Raw genomic sequence first — 20,405 nt, 5'->3', positions numbered from 1 at the left:
AGCTCTGCAGAGCATCATATGATAGCTCAGTGGTTTATATTTCCTTTTGGTTTATGTTGTTTGAGCCATAAGGCATGGAGTAGCTGAAGGGGAGGCAGGAGATCACTAAAGACAGCCAGAGAGAGGGTGTGGACTGCACTACTGGACTGAAGGCTCAACTATGTTGAGGGTTAACCAGTCTCAGAGATGGTGTGCAGATGGTGAGGGAAAAGCACCAAAGGAGTCATCCTGGTGGACAAGGTCAGCCTCCCAAGTTAGCATCTTTATTTTCCACCAAAGACATGGCAGGAGAGGATATGGTAGTACCCTGAGTAGCCTGAGGGAGACAGCATGGGCATAGAATGGCAGAGCTTGGGGCCAGAGGGCCTAGTGCCTAGAGCAAGGCAGAGGCATGGCCAGGGGCCTAAAGAATGGCAGAAAGAGCCAAGGGAGGCTCAGCAGCCCATGAGAGGGCAGAGACAAAGGCTAGATAAGCAGCTGGGAACCCCAAAGCTTGGTGTGGTCAGTGGACTGGACCTAGAGGGCTCAGCTAGAGAAAAAGGGTGGAGGTCAGGAAGGCCAAAGTCCAATGCATGAAGCAATTGCAGCCTCACTCTAAGTCCCTCAGACAGCCTCTTAACAAACATAAAAGGCATGGCAGGAAAGTAAAGGAGGTGGGGGCACCTGGAGTTTGAGCCAGGGCAGGAATTGTGTGGCCACCAAGGGGCATCACAGACACCCTGGGACCTGAACCTGTCACCCAGCCCGTGTGGCCAGATGAGTTTGACACCCTTGATCTAGGGAATTGCAGTGCAGCCAGACTGACCTTGATACCTGGAAAGATCATGGAGCAGGCCATCAAGGACTCTCTTTCGAAGCCCCTGGAGGAAAAGATGATCAGGAATAGTCAATGTGGATTCAACAAGAGTAAGTGAAGCCCGACCAACTTGATTTCCTCCTGTGATAAGGTGACAGGCTCTGTGGCTGTGGGGAGAGGAGTGGGTGAAGCAGGGATGATCCTACCTGGAGCAGGCAGCTGGGCTAGATGAACTGTTGAGGTCCCTTCCAGCCCTGCTTTCCAACACTTCTATAGCAGTTTTCACATTTATCTGCCATTTTGATCAGTGTCTTTTCAGATTAATTTTCATAGATTTCACAGACATTAGGGCTGGAAGGGATCTCGGAAGATCATCAAGTCTAGCCCCCTGCCCCAGAGGCAGGAAGTTAGCAGGGGTCATAGGATCCCAGCAAGATAAACATCCAAATTTCTCTTGAAGGTGTTCAGATTAGGTGCTTGAATCACCTCCAGCAGCAGGCTATTCCAGACCTTGGGGGCTTGGACAGTAAAGAAGTTCTTCCTTATGTCCAGTCTGAAACAGTCCTGGAGGAGCTTGTGACCGTTCGACCTTGTCATCTCTTGGGGCGCTCTGGTGAACAAATGTAATGATGTCTGTCTTCTTCTTTTCCTTCGTTTTCTTTTTTCTTTCTCTTTTTCTTGAAAGGATAAGTTACAATAAGCTGACTGAAAAATCTGGAAGAATCCTGCAAAGAGTCCTTGAATACCCCAACTGCAGGGTGCAATACCTCTCGTGAGTATTTCCTTGCCCCTGGGGAGGAGAGAGGAGCTCCTATTTTAATATTAAGCAGAGTTTACACATGCATAGCATGTAAAAGTTTTGCTGACACCTTTTGAAGGGAGGACCATCCCCTTGGAGGAAAGATGTGTGCCCCCCTCCCCTTCACTCTCTCTCATCTTAATAGCCAGTTTGAAAAGTACAGCTTAGGTGACCACCCATCTGTGCAAAAGCAGCACGGGGCTGCAGTGTGGCTTTTATGGCAGGCTGTGGAAGAGAAGTGCTGTTTCATAAAAGAGGAAAGTGGAAGCTATAAGGCATTTGTTATAAGAGGGAAATGTGGAAAATGCTTAGGAAGAGAGGCAAGGAAAGGATTAACCGTTTGGATGCAAGAAAGGGCAGGAGGAAAGAGTAAGAGTAAAACTTAAGGAAAACCTGTTCTAAGAAAAAGTTGTAACCTGATCTCAGAGTGCCTGAGGTCACGCTGTGGTTTGTTTAGGTTAAGTGCAATAACTTTTATTGCTGGTCCAATAAGAAGTCAGTAGCAGAGAAAATTAACCCCTGTGCTAAAAACTGTGCAAATGTACAGGAGTAGAGCCTAAGGAGCCCAATGAGAGAGCAGCTTTACAAAGATTGTTCAGGTGTTGGTGCAACACAGAGGGTGTGAGCAGTGTGGTTTGTTCTGTGTGCAAGGTAGAGAGGGCTGTTGAAAGTGTAAGTGTGGGCACCCTCATTGGTAAGAGGGAGTGGGAAAGGAAAGGTAAGAAATGTTCTTGCTACTAGGAATAATATGGAAGTCCTAGAAGGGAAAGTGTTAACAGCTTGTTAAGGCAAGAAAAAAAAGGTGTTTGTGAAAACTCAGTGTCAGCTATTAAGGCTCTTGCTGTAATTGCTAGTGTTAATCAGGACAAGCAGATAAAGGCACTTCTTCAGGTGCAGACTGTGGCAGAAGGCCACCTCTGTTTCTCCCCAAAAACTCGGCTCTGACAATTTGGTTAAGATGGGCCCAGCAGAGGATGCACACTTTACCCTGTCTCTTTAGGTAACCTGAGCTGGAGACATTCCTGAGGGACCAGGCCTGGGTGGTGGCAGCTCTACCCCCAGGCTAGCGGGTGTGCTCCAGCAAGGGGGTCGGCCAAATGTGGGGCGCCCCCCGGGGAGGCACTCGGAGCCTAGGAAGTGGTCAGGTGCAGTGAGGTGGGTGGCTCAACACAGGAGCACCCCCTACTGGCCTGCCACACAGCCAAAAAGAGGAAAAGATACAAGCATGTGTCTTGAATGAAGAATCAAACCCCACCCATTATAACATAATCAGTAATGTTATTGTATTATTCTCAATTTACCATTTTTAAATTGGGAAGTATGTGCCCACTTACCCTTTTCTTCCTTATCAATTTGGACCACCATTGGACTAGTTTTGTTGATAATAAGATATGGTCCTGTCCACTTAGATTCAAAGGCATGTGCCTTTGGAGTGAGTTTGTTTCAGGTTCACCTTATATTCCAAGAACTGGGACATCCTTCCAGTCCAGGCTGAACGGACGTGTCCAGGTCTGGCATCCACAGACAACTTTAATTTTCAAATGGTGTAGTCCCAATAATTTTAACACATCTTTATGATAGTTATATGCCTCTAAACGTTTGACAATTTGAAACAAACTAAACAAACAAACAAAAACTACATAACAAGACAACATAAAACAGACAAAATGATTATTATTATAGTAAAAGCCATGGCTTGGGTAAAGAAGATGCTGTTGATCTTACCTCAATCCTGGGGAAACTCTTTGAGAAGGTCATGAAGGAGCACATCTGTGATGGGCCAGCATTGGGGATGATGCTCAAGGGCAACCAACATGGTTTCATGAGGGGCAGGTCATGTCAGACCAACCTGATTGCCTTTTACGATCAGGTCACAAAAGCATTGGAAGCAGGTGTCGCCGTGGATGTAGTCTTTCTGGACTTCAGCAAGGCTTTTGACACTGTCGACCACCCCATCCTCATTAAAAAACTAGGCGACTGTGGCATCGATGCCTACATGGTCAGATGGATTGTGAATTGGCTGAAGGGTCGTACTCAGAGGGTGGTGGTGGACAGGTCATATTCAACCTGGGGGGAAGTGGGCAGTGGGGTCCCCCAGGGCTCGGTCCTTGGACCCGCACTGTTCAATTTCCTTATCAGTGATTTGGACGACGAGGTGAAAAGCAACCTGTTCAAATTGACTGATGATACCAAAATCTGGGGTGAGGTGGGCACGCTAGCAGGGGGGGAGAGAGTGCAGAAAGACCTGGATAGGTTGCAGGGGTGGGCTAACAAAAACAGGATGCGTTTCAATACGGACAAGTGCAGGGTGTTGCATTTAGGCAGTAGTAACCGGCAGCACACTTATAAGATGGGAAACTCCCTTCTTGAGAGCATGGAGGCAGAAAGGGATCTTGGAGTCATTACTGACTCCAAGATGAACATGGGCCGACAATGCGAGGTCACGGTTGGCAGGGCTAACCGGACCCTGTCGTGCATCCACAGGTGCGTCTCAAGTAGGGCCAAGGAGGTGATCCTCCCCCTCCACGCGTCACTGGTCAGACCACAGCTGGAGTACTGTGTCCAGTTCTGGGCACCCCACTTCAAGAGGGATGTGGACAACATAGAGAGGGTCCAGAGGAGGCCACCCTCTTGATCCGGGGACAACAGGGCAGACCCTACAACGAGAGGCTACAGGACCTGAACCTGTTCAGCCTCCACAAAAGAAGGTTGAGGGGGGACCTGGTGACCGTCTATAAACTCACTAGGGGGGACCAGAAGGGTTTGGGGTTGACCTTGATTCCCCCAGCGCCCCCCGGGATAACAAGGAATAACGGCCACAAGATGTTGGAGAGTAGGTTCAGATTAGACATCCGTAGGAACTACTTCACAGTCAGGGCGGCTAGGATCTGGAACCGGCTTCCAAGGGAAGTGGTGCTGGCTCCTACCCTGGGGGGCTTTAAGAAGCGGCTCCATGCCTACCTGGCTGGGGTCACTTGAGCCCAGTTTTCTTCCTGCCCGGGGAGGGGGTCGGACTTGAAGATATACAAGGTCCCTTCCAACCCGACTTCTAGGAGTCTATGATGGTAGTGACATCTGCGATCTATCAGTCACCTGTATTCCCAGATTGAATTTTACACTACAGCTTCTGCAAAAGAAAAACAAATGCACACAAACCTGCCCAACAAAATTCCTTGCAGTAAAATATTACAGTGGCAATGCATACATCATTGCAGTTCTTGGGGTGTGTTTTTTTTATGTACATATTAAATGGCAAGGATCATCCCACATTTATTTTATTGTTTTTAATGGTCTTGCACTATTTTGGCAATTGGAATTGGGTTCCTTACAATTTTTTTTTGTTACATGTGTGATCAAGGGGTGCCAATACCCTTGTTGTAATTTAACCAAATTATTATTTCAAAAATGAGTTTTTTCTTTTAGAGGGACAGTTTCTCCCTCAAAATTTTACTTAAACTTTTTCTACATTTTTTTTGTGGGAGACTGTAATTTTTTTAAAGATGTTTGGATAAAACCATTTTATTGTTCTCATGAATATAAATTTCAAATTATACCAGCACCTCTGTGCCAAGGAAATAAGCAAAAATACCCCGACATTAGCCAAAGTTAATACTAAAAATTATTTTACTCCTCCTGCTATAGGTGCTGGAGTTTCAGAGTGTTTTGCTGTACCAGGAGCTACAACGGTTGTTACTGCATTCAAAGCTCTGAAGTTTATTGTTCGATTTTAGGTTTTTCCCTTTGTTTTCAGAATAGACCAAATCCCAAATCAGGGACTTACACACCCTAAGCATTTGTACGATCACTCCCTGATTTAAACTATTTATTATGAGTTATAATTTTATTTTAGCTTCTAGTGAATATTTACACTGCCTTAATTGGGCAGGTGGAGTTTGATTATTATTCTACAGGAACAGGCACTGACGCTGCAGGAGTATCCAGAAAGCAATAGAGCCTGTCAGAAGAATCAGAAGGACTCTTAATCATAATTTGCATGGCTTGCTTTTGCTTTTTTTTTTGTTTTGGGGGGTTTTTTGCTTCATTTTGCATGGCTTGCTTGCTTTTGTTTGTTGTCATGAGTGCCAACATTTATGATTTGTTTTAGGATTTTAAGCTCGAGCAAAGGCACAAAGATAACAGAATTAAAAGAACCGCTAACTGTTATTAAAATTAATCATAAAAATGAATGCTACCAAAAATCACTCTAAGTGTGTTCAGGCCTGAACCAGGGTCTATTATTTCAAAATAATTTAGGTTCATTTCCAAAGCCTTGTATTCTAGATGTGTTCGCTTAACACCCTCAAGTTGGAAAATAAAATGGGACATCTTAGTATTGACATCCCCTGCAATTCTACTCTGGGCAAACTCTTGTGTTAGTTAGATCAGCCTACAAAAGAAAATTTTGAAATGTTGGCTAAGTTAAGTGTTTCACCTATTAAGAGTTCAGGGAAAAATTGAGAATGATTTGGCTAAGGCTCTTCTAACTATGCAAGGCAATGCATCTATAGCCCTCATGCATATTTAAGCTCAAATGTGGTACTTAGCTGGAATTAAGGGGATTATAATGCAGGGTATAGATGGGATGTAAATGGGCAGGTTCCCGTTGAATTGCAGCAGCTGCTTTGTAGTCCAGAAGAATGGCTTCACCCTTATAATCAACTTCTCAACTTCCGTTCAATCCCAATACACTGCACATTGAGGTAGAAGTGTCAGCCCTACCAGCCACACTTAAACAAAAGGTGTTTCTGATTTATACCCTAGGAAGCAAAGTTAAGGTCAGTTATGTGAAGAATATATGTTACAACCCAATGATTTGTGTTTTGATCGTGATTTTATAGTATGTAACTATCTGTTGTATAATAATCTTTATAAGAAGTCACTGATAATAGGTGTAGGATATAGATATGCTTATTTAAAAAATGGTGCTTGTAGTTCTATATTAACCAATAGTGTTATCTTAACGTAACCGATGTAGCTGTCAATGTTTATTTGTATAATGTTTTATATGACACTAATTATAAAAAAGGGAGAGTAAACCAGAGCTTTACCATCAATTATGAATTATTTGGAAAAAGTAGATTTACACCCAATGCACTTAGAAATCTCAGCAGAGGTTCTCTGTCACATGACACAACATCCGAAATTAGTGCATGCCATAAATGCCATGCAGGGAAAAGCTATACAAACCTACATCATAGTGCAAGCCAACTCCAAACACATAACCAAGGCAAAGAAAATAAGATATCACAACTGGTGGGAAAGCCCTGTTCAGGTGGGCACTATCAGGCAATGAGATATTCAAATTAATGTTATATTCAGTAATCATTTTGTATATCACATTCATATTAGTAACCTTAATAATAATTATTTTATATTGCATATAAAAATTACAGCAACTAAAGAGTGACATCACATGCTAAATATGTGATACCCTAAATGATAGGGTTGAGAAGGCTGAGAATATTGTGGAAAAGTCATTTTAGATGAATGCATGAGCGAGTGAATGAATATGGTGAAGCAGGCTCACCTTTCAGAGCTCGCGTTGAGTCCCAGGCTTGAGATCCTGCTGTTTTGATTGGTGGAGCCCATCCATCCACCAATCAGGAGGCAGCAAGGGAAATAAAGTCACGCCCCTTTCCTGAGGGGAGGGGGAGAAGAGCTCTGCTGGACCTGATTGAAGACCGCAAACTATCAGGTCGGGAAGACTTTGGGGGCGGAGCCTGGAGCGTGTAAAAGGAGCGGCGCGCCCAGCCCGGGTGGGGGCAGATGTGTCTGGGACAGAGAAGAGCGGGGCTTAGCCGAGCTGAGGAGAGCTGCGCAGCGGGGTGAAGCAGTAGCCCAGGAAGAGCCCCCAAAGGCTTCCCTTAGCGGGGAACGGCAGATGGCTCCAGCAGCTAGGCTCTTGTCATGCAGCACGGCGCACAGACCCTGGGAGCTGTGTGAGGTGGCTCGGACATGCGGCCAGAGACACGGTGCACAGGCTGGTGCATGGAGCAGGATCTTTGGAGCCCCTGGGGCGACTCGGGTCCTCAGCCCCCAGAATGAGGCTGGGAGCTCGGTGCAGGAGGTGCTGCACGGAGGGTGAGAGACCCTGGGAGCCGCTTGGGCTGGCTCGGGTCTACGGCTGCTGACACGGGGCAGCAGCTCAGTGCAGACGACACAGCCCAGAGGGTCTGGGAACAGACCGAGCCCCGGTGCTGCACAAGGCTGTCCAGGCCTCCAACCCTGAGCACAAGGCGAAGTGCCCACTACACCCAGCGGTGCATGTGGCCCTAAGCCAGGATGGTGGCAGCAGAGTCAGGCAGCAGGAAAACCAGAGCTCGACCTGGAGAACAAGAGGCAATCCTCCGGGACCACGGAGTAGTAAGTTACCCTGGAGAGGTAGCAAAGGGGCACCACGTGGGCCGCTCCTGGGTGATAGCGGGGGAGCTCAGGAGTTTTGGGGGTCTTCCTCTCCTTTTTCTTTGCCCCATCTCCTTTCCTGTAGTGCTACCTTGGGAGTGGGGCCTCTGCCCTGGAGGGCACCCAGGTAGTCTAAGGACTGCTGACTGTATTTGTGGACAGTGCCTTATAGTTTATGTGAATAATTTGAAGTAATAGTTTGTATATGAATAGTGTTATAAGGTTGTCCAATCAGTATTCTGGTTTGTTCTGTTGTTCATCTGTATTTTAAATAACTGTGTGTGTGTGTGTGTGTGTGTGTGTGTGCGTGCACGTTTGTGCGCACACACACACACACATATACACGTGCACACATATACACACATACACATTTATATACATACACACACATATATATGTGTGTGTGTGTGTGTGTGTGTGTGTGTGTGTGTGTGTGTGTATATATATATATATATATATATATATATAAAATATATATATAATAAGGGTTTATTGTTTTGTAAATTTGTACACATGTATATATAAATACTTGATTAACTGGACCCGACTCTATAGGGGATGGAGGTGGCCGCTGGGCTGTTGTGTCTCTCCGCAGCACACTGCCCTGCCAGTAATTCCCGCAATTGGAGAGGGAAGTACAAACCCATGTACACCCGGGCTACAATGGTATGGAGCATACCCCATCTACTGAGAAAGCAGCCTCGAGAAGAATAAACAAACCATCTACAAGAAGATAAGAAGCAGGCAGACACCTTGTCTCCCCTGTCTCAGGATGTTGTAGCCCCGACGACGTCCTATGCCATCCACATCAACCCGGAAGAAAATTACTGACGTCCCTCCCATAAGATCATCATGTCCAGAGGCATCGTGAGTGGCCATCGTGACTGAACCTGAGCACCTGTGGATTGGCCTGTGTGTATGTGTGTGAGTATGAATGGTTTTAGAAGAAGCATTGCTTTTCCCCACTTTATCTGTGTGTGTCACTCAGTAAAGATCTTGGTTGCTGAACCTGTACATTGGTCTTTCATCCAACAATAGGATTAAAAATACTCAAGTTTTAAGATTTATTAACTCTTAATGCAACCAGATCAACGCCTGATTTTGACCAGAACGCTGGAACAAAATCTCTCTGACCCACGAATGAACTTGTTATTAAATTAAAATGTTCTGATCTTGCCCACCGCAGTGACCAAACGGTTAAAGGCAGGAGAATGATATTAGCAAAATCAAATTGTTTTTATTGTATTATTTCTGCCAAGTCTTGGGCAGAGCCAGGCCTGGAAGGCCTCAGCCCAAAAGATCATCGAATAGGGAGGTTGGAAGTGACCTCAGGAGCTCATCTAGTCTAGTCCAACCCCCTCCCCAAGGCAGAATCATCCCTGTCTGAACCATTGCAGTCAGGTGTCTAGCCCAATTTTAAAAAATGCCCAGGTATAAAACGTGACCTAGTTATGAATAACTAGGTTGGAGACCACTAGGCAAAATTTACTCTACTTCTTGCTAGCATGCCTGGTACAGTAAGATGCAGGTCATTATAAAGCAAATAGTGTTGAGACTGTTTGAACCGCGAGGCTAAAAACATGTTATTTTGACGGGCCACAATATTCCAAGTGACTTACAAACTCTCTCTCTGCTTTAGGGTACTTGTCAATAAATTGGGTTCCAACGGAGCTAAGCACCTGTGGACGGCACTGGAGACGAACAGGAGCTTGAAGATACTTCACTTGTACGGTAACAGCATCAAAGATGAAGGTGTAGAAAATCTGGCTCAAAGCTTATGGAAGAACTGCTCTCTCCAGTTGTTAAAGTAAGTTGGTCAAACTGAGACTTTGCATAAAAATAATTAGGCTTGTAGAAATAGTATTGTATAACTGATGGGGCCAGAAACAACTCAATAAAAGAGGCTGAACAAGAAGTAGTAAATCACATGCTCTGCAGCTGGTGTGTGGAGCTTTAAAAATAAACAAATGAACAAATAAATAAATAAAAAAAGCCCCGCACTCACTGGCTCTGGCAGCGGCAATTCAGGCCTCTGAGGGCTTGTGGCAGAGCTCCCCCCATGCAGCAGGGGGCAGTGGGGGGGCAATGGGAATCACCCCCCCACCTCCACCTGGCACCTGCACAGCAGCTGCACCATCGCACAGGTGCAGCACAGCTTGGCAGGGTGCCGCACGCTGTTCCGGAGCTGGGGCAGATCCACGTGTCAGCCAGAGCTCCCGGTTCGATTCCCCAGCTCTCTGACCAGTCCCCCAGCTCTTTCTGGGGGATGCAGGCCCCTGGTTCGACGTGCCAGGTTTCAGCAGGGCGACGCTGCAGGCTGGGGCCAGCGGCAGCACGGCAGCCTTCCCGGCACTTGGTGTGGGCTGTGTCAAGCAGCTGCCGCTGGCCCCAGCTGGCAGGAGCAGCCTGCCTGAAACCTCGCATGCAGATTGGGGGCTGCACCCCTGGGAAGAGCTGGGGGAAGTGATCAGAGAGCCAGGGAATTGAACCGGGAGCTAGATCTCATTATCAGAGCAGTCCTTCCTCCCTCTCCTTAGTTTCTGTTTAGCTGCAAGCCCGGCTTCGACACGCAAAACATTTTGAAACTTTCGAAAATTTCAAGTGCCCTCATTTAGCTTTGAAGCCTTTTGTTTCATTTTGAGTTCGCTGCTTCAAGCTCGAAATGCGGCAAAACTGCTTCGAAACGTAACACTCGTCGAAATTTCGCACAGCTCTACTTCTTAGCAAACAATATTCTTCTTATTTTTATACTACAGAACATCCCCTATATTTTGAAAAGACTGAGTTTCATTTCCCCATGGTTTACTCAACACCGTACCAAAGAAGTAGGGGATTTGTTTGATAACAATACTGATATAGTTTGATTGATAATATTGACAACAAAACTCTGCCGTGGTGGTGATTACTGCATAAAAACATCACTAGGATGGTCAACACCTGCACAGCAAACTGTGGATCGTAACAACCAATATTTTAAGTAGCAACTTCCTGGAAATTTTAGCTTTAATCTGATATGATACATTATGTCCCAGAGAGCCGGTGCTGAAAGATGGCTATTAATTCCTTTTTTCCTCCTCAATAAAATGACTTGTAAAAGTAAGGAGATAAGTCCTTTCAACAAAGAAATTAAGTTGCATTGGCTGGAAAGCTTTAACATGAATCCTGCCAGCCTTTGGTGCATTCCTTAATAAGTATTTTGAGCCTAGCTTCCAGATTTTTTCCAGGTTTTGGAGGCAACATAAAATCCTAAAATAGCATGAGAAGACAGTCTGAGAAATGTATAGTGGATTCTGGGGGTCTCTTCTGTAGCACAGACTGAAAATGCTGCCCATTTGGTATAAAGTGGTGTTTTCTGCCTCCGAAATGAACCTCTCCAACAAGCTTTACCTGTGTTTTATCTCTGTCTTTCCAGCTTGTGTGCAAATAAGTTTGGAAATGCAGGAATCCAAAACATTGAGGAAGTGAAAAGGCACCGCCCTGACTTGCAGGTTGTATTGAAGATGACAGAAAGCAAAGAGCTGCTTGATGAAGTGATAGAAATGGTGGAGGAGGTATTCAGCGAACAGCACGCATTTGACAAAAAGTGGCTCCTAAAAACTATTCAGACTGCCAAGAAAGATCTTTATGATGACGGGAATCTGAGGGAGCCTGTGAGAGGAAAAGTAATAAAGCTAAAAAAGTTGTTGAGAAAGGTTGAAGACCAGTTCCAAGCACAAGAGCCTGGGAAAGACTGTAAACTCAAGTTTACTTAGAAGGTAGGCTAAAAAGGCAAATTCTTCCAAAGCAGAAAAGTGCTGCAGTTTTAGTGCTAGAATGCGCTTTGAATTATTTCAGCCCTTAGAAGATGTGCATTTCATACTTGAAATCTTTGCACCCAGTGAGAAGCCTAGATGCATAGATTCATAGATTCATAGATGTTAGGGTCAGAAGGGACCTCAATAGATCATCGAGTCTGACCCCCTGCATAGGCAGGAAAGAGTGCTGGGTCTAGATGACCCCAGCTAGATACTCGTCTAACCTCCTCTTGAAGACCCCCAGGGTAGGGGAGAGCACCACCTCCCTTGGGAGCCCGTTCCAGACCTTGGCCACTCGAACTGTGAAGAAGTTCTTCCTAATGTCCAGTCTAAATCTGCTCTCTGCTAGCTTGTGACCATTGTTTCTTGTAACCCCTGGGGGCACCTTGGTGAATAAAACCTCACCAATTCCCTTCTGTGCCCCCGTGATGAACTTATAGGCAGCCACAAGGTCGCCTCTCAACCTTCTCTTGCGGAGGCTGAAAAGGTCCAGTTTCTCTAGTCTCTCCTCATAGGGCTTGGTCTGCAGGCCCCTGACTGTACGAGTGGCCCTTCTCTGTACCCTCTCCAGGTTATCCGCATCCCTCTTGAATTGCGGCGCCCAGAATTGCACGCAGTACTCCAACTGCGGTCTGAGCAGCGCCCGATAGAGGGGAAGTATCACCTCCCTGGACCTATTCATCATGCATCTGCTGATGCACGATAAAGTGCCATTGGCTTTTCTGATGGCTTCGTCACACTGCCGGCTCATGTTCATCTTGGAGTCCACTAGGACTCCGAGATCCCTTTCCACCTCCGTGCCACCCAGCAGGTCATTCCCTAGGCTGTAGGTGTGCTGGACATTTTTCCTCCCTAGGTGCAGCACTTTGCATTTCTCCTTGTTGAACTGCATCCTGTTGTTTTCTGCCCACTTGTCCAGCCTATCCAGGTCTGCCTGCAGCTGTTCCCTGCCCTCCGGCGTGTCCACTTCTCCCCACAGTTTTGTGTCATCTGCAAACTTGGACAGAGTACATTTCACTCCCTCATCCAAGTCGCTGATGAAGACATTAAAGAGTATCGGTCCAAGGACCGAACCCTGCGGGACCCCACTGCCTACACCCTTCCAGGTCGAGACCGACCCATCTACCACGACTCTCTGGGTGCGACCCTCTAGCCAATTCGCCACCCACCGGACTGTGCAGTCATCCACATCACAGCCTCTTAACTTGTTCACCAGTATGGGGTGGGATACCGTATCGAAGGCCTTCCTGAAGTCCAGGTATACGACATCCACCCCTCCTCCTGTGTCCAGGCGTTTCGTAACCTGGTCATAAAAAGAGACTAGGTTGGTCAGGCACGATCTGCCAGCCACAAACCCGTGCTGGTTTCCCCTCAGCATAATTTGTCCTGCCGGGCTCTCACAAATGTGAGCCTTGATAATTTTTTCAAATACTTTACCAAGGATGGAGGTGAGACTGACCGGCCTATAGTTGCCCGGGTCCTCCTTCCTCCCCTTTTTGAAAATGGGGACCACGTTAGCCCTTTTCCAGTCCTCCGGGACTTGGCCCGTGCGCCACGAGCGTTCGAATATTCCCGCCAGTGGCTCTGCAATGACGTCGGCCAGTGCCTTCAGCACCCTCGGATGGAGCCCATCCGGGCCTGCCGACTTAAAGGCATCCAGTTCTTCCAAGTGACTCTGCACCACCTCAGGGTCTACGCATGGCAGTCTGGCGCCTTGCTGCTGCCTCTCTGCAACCCCAGTGAGAGACTTGTCGTGCCCCTCGCTTAGGAACACTGAGGCAAAGACCTCGTTGAGGAGTTCAGCCTTGTCCCCCCTATCTGTCACCAATTGCTTCTGCCCATTTAGCAGCGGTCCTATTCCTCCCTGGGCCTTCCTTTTACTCCCAATATATCTAAAAAACAATTTCTTGTTGTCCTTTACTTGGGATGCCATCCTCAGCTCCATGGTAGCTTTGGCCCGTCTAACTGCCTCCCTCCCTACAAGCACGAGCAGAGGAGGTATATTCATCTTTAGTGATCTCACCCTGTTTCCACTTTTTATGTGCTCCCCTTTTGGCCCTTAGGCTGCCCTGGATTTCTCTGGTCAGCCATGGAAGCCTCCTGGCCCCTTTCCCTCTTTTGCCTCGCTCGGGGATCGTCTTGCTTTGTGCCCAAAGGATCGTTTCCTTTAGGCACAGCCACCCTTCTTGGGCTCCCATCCCTTCAAAACTCCTACTCTGCAGTGCGTCCTTGACTAATCGCCTGAGTGCAATGAGATCAGCTTTCCTAAAGTCTAGCACTTTCACCCTACTAGTTACCTTACCCACTCGACGTCTTATGGTGAATTCTATTATTAGGTGATCACTGTCCCCGAGATGGCTACCGATCTGGAGGTCCCCTATCATGTCATCCCCCGTTGCCAATACCAGATCCAGTATGGCATTCCCCCTAGTGGGACCATGCATTCATATCACTTAAGACAACCTCTGTAGATGTACCGCTTACCACCTGCGTTAGTGGAAAATTTCTAACCACCAGTCGAGTAGCAGAATTCAAGGGCTACATTCCCAGCCAGATAACCAGCAAGCAAAGGCCTGAGCAGGAGTTTTTCCCCACTTTGGCCTACCTGAGCTTGCAAGGTCAGGAGCATCTGGCTGATGTTTCTGCCTCTGTGCTGGTTCTGCTATGTGGAGGGCTACCCCTGGCAATGAGGAGAGCAAGCCAGGGGTCGGAGGTGTAGCAGAGCAGCAGTGCCCCTCCTGGAAGTCACTGCCTGGGGCTGCTGTCCCGGCCACCCAGCCACAGGTCCGATCCAGGAGCACTTCTGTAGCAGGGAAAATGGGAGAATGGGTTTTGTAGGCAACTGTTGCCCATATCTTTAAACAGTGAGAAACTGTGTCAAACTTTCTATCTGATTATCCCATAGTTTGGAAAATCCAGGGAATTATGTACGTTCTGATTGCAATCCCAATTATGATATAGTTTAGGAGACTCTGAACACAGCGTATTTAACTGCTCGTGATTATCCTTGCCGTATTCTCGTCTCATACTCCGTGTGCTGAAGACCAGGCGGGTAGTGCCTGAACGTGCATGACTGACTACCAGGGAGAGCTAAACTTCTAGGAGGAAGAGGGAACCTCTTGACTGTAGGACCAGTCAAAACTGACAAGGAGAGCTTGGCCACCGGGGTCAGAAAAGAGACTGCACGTTTGGAGAAGAAGCAGAGACCGATAGAAGTGTTCAGGTACCCTGAAAGGTCACAGACCCTAAGACTGCTCAGGGATAGGAAGGGAACTGAAACAGGGATTTGCATGTGGATGCTTGATTTGCCCTAGGTTTTCATAGATTTCATAGACATTTGGGCTGGAAGGGACCCTGGAGGGTCATCAAGTCCAGCCCCCTGCCCCCGGGGCAGGAAGTCAGCAGGGATCATAGGATCCCAGCAAGATAAGCATCCAAATGTATCTTGAAGGCATTCAAAGTGGGTGCTTGAACCGCCTCCGGTGGCAGGCTGTTCCAGACCTTGAGGGCTCAGACAGTAAAGAAGTTCTTCCTTATGTCCAGCCTGAAACGGTCGCGGTGGAGTTTGTGACCATTCGACCGTGTCATCCCTTGGGGCGCTCTGGTGAACAGATGTTCCCCCAGATCCTGCTGAGCACCCCTGATAAAATTATAGGTGGCCATCAGTTTTGCATATTGTCTGTCTAGAGAAAAAAAGCAAGTGTGGTAGGCCACTATAAAGCAGCAGATGCAGGCTTTTTAGCCATCATGTATGCCTGAAGTGGGAAACTGTCATTCAGAGTGCTCATGGGGCTGGCAAGGGAGTGTCTAAGCTGTTTGAGGGCCTGGGAAAATTGGCCTTGAGCATTTGCGTGTTGAAGTCCTGGCTCTGAAATGAGAGTGTTGGATATAGGGGAGAGTAAAAGGAGGAGAGAGAATAAATAAGTAAAACGTGTTTGTCTGTTTCTGCAGGAATTTGGACGCTAGTCATTTTAACTGAGAAGCACAGAGTGGCTCAAATGCTGTTATAGGGCATTACAGCCCCCATGCACAGCAGGGAGACCAAGAGCAGCATCTGGTCTCAGCCCAGGGGTATGGCTATTTTGTGTTAGTATTTTTTGCCTTCATTCTTAATGCTCTTTGAAAAGCAACACTGGGCACGCAGTAGGCAAAGTCAAGCTTGCGTGAAGCGCTGCGGTATATTAGAGCATTTATGGCAGTGAACATATATAGCCTTGCTGGCACTTCCATCATAACCCTGTACATTTATAGCCTCCTGCAATGTTCCTCCTTCAAGCTAGAGCATTGAATACTGCACAGACGCCAGTAGAAGGCTTCATTCAATAATGATATTTGCTGACAGATATTTTAGAAGCTAAATTCAGTCATATGAACTAATATCAGTCATATATATTCTTGTTAAAATACTGACAATCCCATTTGTGTTGGGGCCTCATGTGCATTTGAGAAACAATCTCTGGGAGGATTTATTCCCTTTAAAAAGGGAGACTGTGGAAGGGTAGGGGATGGAGGTTAAATAGAAAATTGGTCCCAAACATAATAGTGTTTTTGTGCTTTAAATGGGAGAGTCAGTAAGTGAACAACATAAGTATTTCATTAGTATAAGCATTATAATAAGTATTATTATTATATAGGCAATGTTATAAACAAAAATTACTTGGCTACATCACTGACTAATAGCATCATACTGATTCTTCATCGGGGATTTGTCATGCATTCAGCCATCACTGACCGTAGCCAATTTTGCCATTTCTACAACAGGGATTTATAGCTATCACTACAAGACTTACCTGGCACTCACTCTGCACCTTAGTTAGTCTAAAACAATGTTAAACTTGATTAGAGCAGTGGCACTCAACCTTTTGGCCCCATGCACCGGATACGCAGAGCAAGTGTGGATCAGACTCCATGCACCAAGACCGGGCCTGCATGGCCTTGGCTGGCCCCCACCTGCCATTTCAGTAATAGAGATAGTGATGACTGGTTGCCAGTGGCTGTCATCAGGGCAAATTCATAGAGTTGGAGTAATGCAAAACATTCTCTCCTTGCCATTTAGGGGTGAGTTAAGCTAACTTGTATTTGTCTGTGGACTATGTCCAGTTCCAATAAAGGTGAATGTTCTTTTCACCAGACACTGGGTGTGTGTACCTCATTGCAACAGTCTCTAATTTCACTTATGAACTTGCTTGTGCCATTTACACCTGCATGGCAGCAACTTGCACATCAGCAGTGACTGGCTCCAGACATGAACAAGCTGATGCTTTTCATTGAATCGGTGTCATTCCCTTCCCACCACTTCACATCCTCCTGTCTGTCTACTTGGTATCACCGTGCTCAGCCACGCTAACAGTGGCCACGTCGGCTGGTGGGACAGGACAGCCAGGCCAGGGCTCGAGCTCGGCACTGTGGCAGTGCAGAGCACCCTGCTCAGACGTTTGTGCCAGCGAATAAAGCAGCTCACCTACTCAGGATTGGTAAAATGAAGACCAGAACTCTTCATGCAGAAACTGGTTTCATCCTTTGCCCAAATACCAGTATTTCAGACACACTGAAAAAGTTTGGTACTTCGGGCAGTGACACGGCAGCACTCCTGGCTCTGACTGAAGACAAAGAAAAATCAGTATGGCTGGAAGAGATAATCTCTCAAGTAGAAGACCAGTGGATTTCTTTAGCAAAACTTGCCAAAATCATGGAAAACATCGGTACGTCACTGGATGGTATCACTTGCAGAATGAAAAACCAAATAAAAATAAAAATAGAAAAACAAATTCTAGTAAAAATTAGAGGGGAAAAGAGTGAAACGAGGGAATTAGAGGGGAAAACTGAAAACAGAAAACCACTGGGGGCAAACTTAGAGGTCCTTCCCAACCCTCCTTGCCTATGATCCTATGGGAAAAGTGTTCAAAACCACAATTGCAAAGATTTCATGTGCGTATTTGCTCTAAACAATCTCAAACTAAGTGATCTGTGTTTTGTAAACGGTTTTCCCAACCTCAGGAAGAAACATTTCTATTTAGAAGGAAAAAACACCAAACAATCAACTTTTCTGTACAGAATGTCCTCCTCACTGTACTAATTACTAGGGCTGTGTGAAATTTCCCCGGCTGTTTCGATTCAACACTGTTTCAATTCATTTCGAGCTTTTAACAGCAAAATCGAATCGAAACAAATGGCTTTGAAACAGCCTTGAAACAAAATGAGGCAGCGAGGTGTTGGGAGACAAGGGACAACCAGGGCTGCGCTCCCAGCAACAGCCAGAAGCACAGCCCTGGCTCTCCCCATCTCCCACCGCTGGGCTGCAGGAGGCCAATCACAGAGCAGGGGAAGGGAACTGAGCCCTGACTCAGTTTCTGTGATGCCCCAAGTATCGCAGTTGGGCTGGGGAAAGGTACTGAGCTTGATCACTCAATTCCCTTCCCCAGTCCTACGATCGGGCTGGGGATGGGAAGTCAGCCCAGCTGGGCTGAGTTCCCTTCCCCAGCGGGACGGTCAGGTGAAACATCGAAATGGCGTCGAAACAGCTTGGCTGGAAAATGGAACAGCTGTTTCAACTCAAAATAAAATTTGAAACAAAACCCTGCTCCGTTCAAACCTCGAAGCTGAAGTCGAAACGGAAGAGTGCCGTTTCGCACAGCCCTGCTAATTCCCGAGGCTGAGCTACCTGTGCTCTGCTCGGCTCACAGGAGGGGCCCTGCATTCAGGGGCGCTGTTTACATGAAGACAGATCAATGCACGTGGCCGTGTCTGCAGGACTGCTGCTGTTGAGACAGGGCTGAGCCCAGGCTGCAGGAGCAAAATGCAAGTCTCTGCTTCTGCAGCTTGCTCAAACTGAGCTGCTTCCCCTCTGAGCCTCAGTTTTTGTGTCTGTGAAATGGGCATGGTAACATGCACAGTCCAAGGGGGCTAGTCTGAGAACGTCAAATAGGTTGAAAGCAGCACGTGAACGTATTTACATGCATCCCTGCTTTTACTATTGTAGGTAATAGAAATTGGGCTGGGACTCCCTTCCCCCTCCTGCTGTCCCACCCCTGTTTGCATCGGGAGGAAGGTCTGGTTAAGGGCTCCTGTTCTCTATTGAAACCAAGGCAGGTTGACACAGGGAAGGAGGGAGACTGTCCCGTTGCTCCTTTATTATCCCTGGCCACTTCCTCAGCCAGCTTCTCCTCTGATGCCCCATCTCTGCAGTCTCTCTCACCTGGTTTGATTGGTTCCTTCTTCTACTTTTGCACCGCTCCTTCCAGCCCCTCGGGCACAGCCCCGACACTGTCTTTCTTGCACACCTCGCCGTACTGCTCCCACTGCCTCCCGCTCTGTTCCCAATTACCATGAAACCTTCCACCCCTCAGCCCATCCCCTCCGCTGTGAACGGGGCAATGGTACCAAAGCCGTTCTGCTGCTGTTCGAATACCAAGAGAGAGAGACCATGCTCTCGCATCCCCTCGTATAAACCTCTCAGTCCATTTTCAGTGTTTTAAGTAACTGTCTTGCCAGGAAAGCAAGCTGCACATCAGAGGAGACAGCGTAAGGGCTCTTCTGTTCACTGTGCAGCTGCAATCATACAAGCAAACAAGACATGAGGATGCTGGAGACTGGGATGGAGGATAAGCCTTAGGATTTTGGCTAATAAAAGTTAATGAGGGGGGCCTAGTCCAATGCCTGGATAATGCTAGATGTGACTCCATGTTCATCACTCAGAGCCTGTCTACAATGGAGGCTGCAGCGCACTGTACGTATCTGTGCCAACAGCATCATTTTGGCACGGACAGCCTCTCCAAGCTCAGATGCTAGAATAAAGAAGCCTAGTGTTGGTAATATGAGGTATTCAGCTTGGAATAGATGCAACATTACTGACTTTCAACATGAGTGGGAGGGCGTGCTGTGAATGCATGTGCTGATTTTTAACTTGAATATGGGGGAGGGTGCACACACCTGTGTGCACGCGCGGCAAGTTATATTCTAGCATAATTTACTAATATGCGAGTGGAAAGGTTTACCACTAAAGCTCCCCAAGAGAAATATAAAACTGCAAGCACAGCTGCAGACAGACAAGGACAGAGGAAGGGAGAAAACCGCCTCACTCCCTTCGCTGACTCCACTGTCCCACCAGCTCCCCAGGCCCAGCAGGGAAAGCCTTGCATAACCACACAGGGAGCTGGAAGAGAATTGCAATATATGGCATTGTGCACCCAAAATCCTCCCTGTAAGAGAGGAGACTGCTGGAAACCCCAGCTCTGCCAAGTCCCCCGCTGCAGACTGAACCTCAGTCCAATCCTCCATCTCTCTCTGGTTTGGGGCCTTTTTCAGTCCTGCACTCTCAGCCCTGCTCTGAGTTCCTGGGTCTTCATATCCTCCTCCCAGCCCCTACCTGGGGCCTGGGCTCACAGATCTTCTCATCCCCCCAGACCCTGGGCTCCTGCACTCACTGTTAGGCCCCACTCTTAGCCTCCCTTGGACTACTACACCTCAAAGTAGGCTTTGAGCCGGTCCTCGACAAGGCTAAACTACCCATACCATTTAATAACAGACACCTAAACCCGTTGGGAGGCACTCAAGCCTTCTCTAAGCTTAACCCAAACCAGGGCCACATGCCCATATGAGCAAGCCCCTCTCTGCC

At 47.2% G+C, this 20,405-nt stretch overlaps 1 protein-coding gene across 3 annotated transcripts in view; it reads left to right on the top strand.

The window, feature by feature from the left end:
• LOC102567599 (uncharacterized) overlaps window positions 1–16,923 on the top strand; it is a 37,776-nt gene extending 20,853 nt beyond the window's left edge. For all 3 annotated transcript variants that reach the window (XM_059725694.1, XM_059725695.1, XM_059725696.1), the window contains 3 exons: window positions 1,482–1,568; window positions 9,637–9,804; window positions 11,410–16,923. In XM_059725694.1, the coding sequence (XP_059581677.1) occupies window positions 1,482–1,568; window positions 9,637–9,804; window positions 11,410–11,749 (595 nt within the window). In that variant the 3' untranslated portion in view covers window positions 11,750–16,923. The remainder of the gene's footprint in view (window positions 1–1,481; window positions 1,569–9,636; window positions 9,805–11,409) is intronic.
• Window positions 16,924–20,405: the final 3,482 nt, after the last annotated feature.

Source organism: Alligator mississippiensis, chromosome 4 (assembly GCF_030867095.1).
Source record: "Alligator mississippiensis isolate rAllMis1 chromosome 4, rAllMis1, whole genome shotgun sequence".
NCBI classification, from domain to species: Eukaryota; Metazoa; Chordata; order Crocodylia; family Alligatoridae; genus Alligator; species Alligator mississippiensis.
Note: the sequence above shows the minus strand (reverse complement) of the source record. Positions and strands in the feature narration are given on the sequence as shown.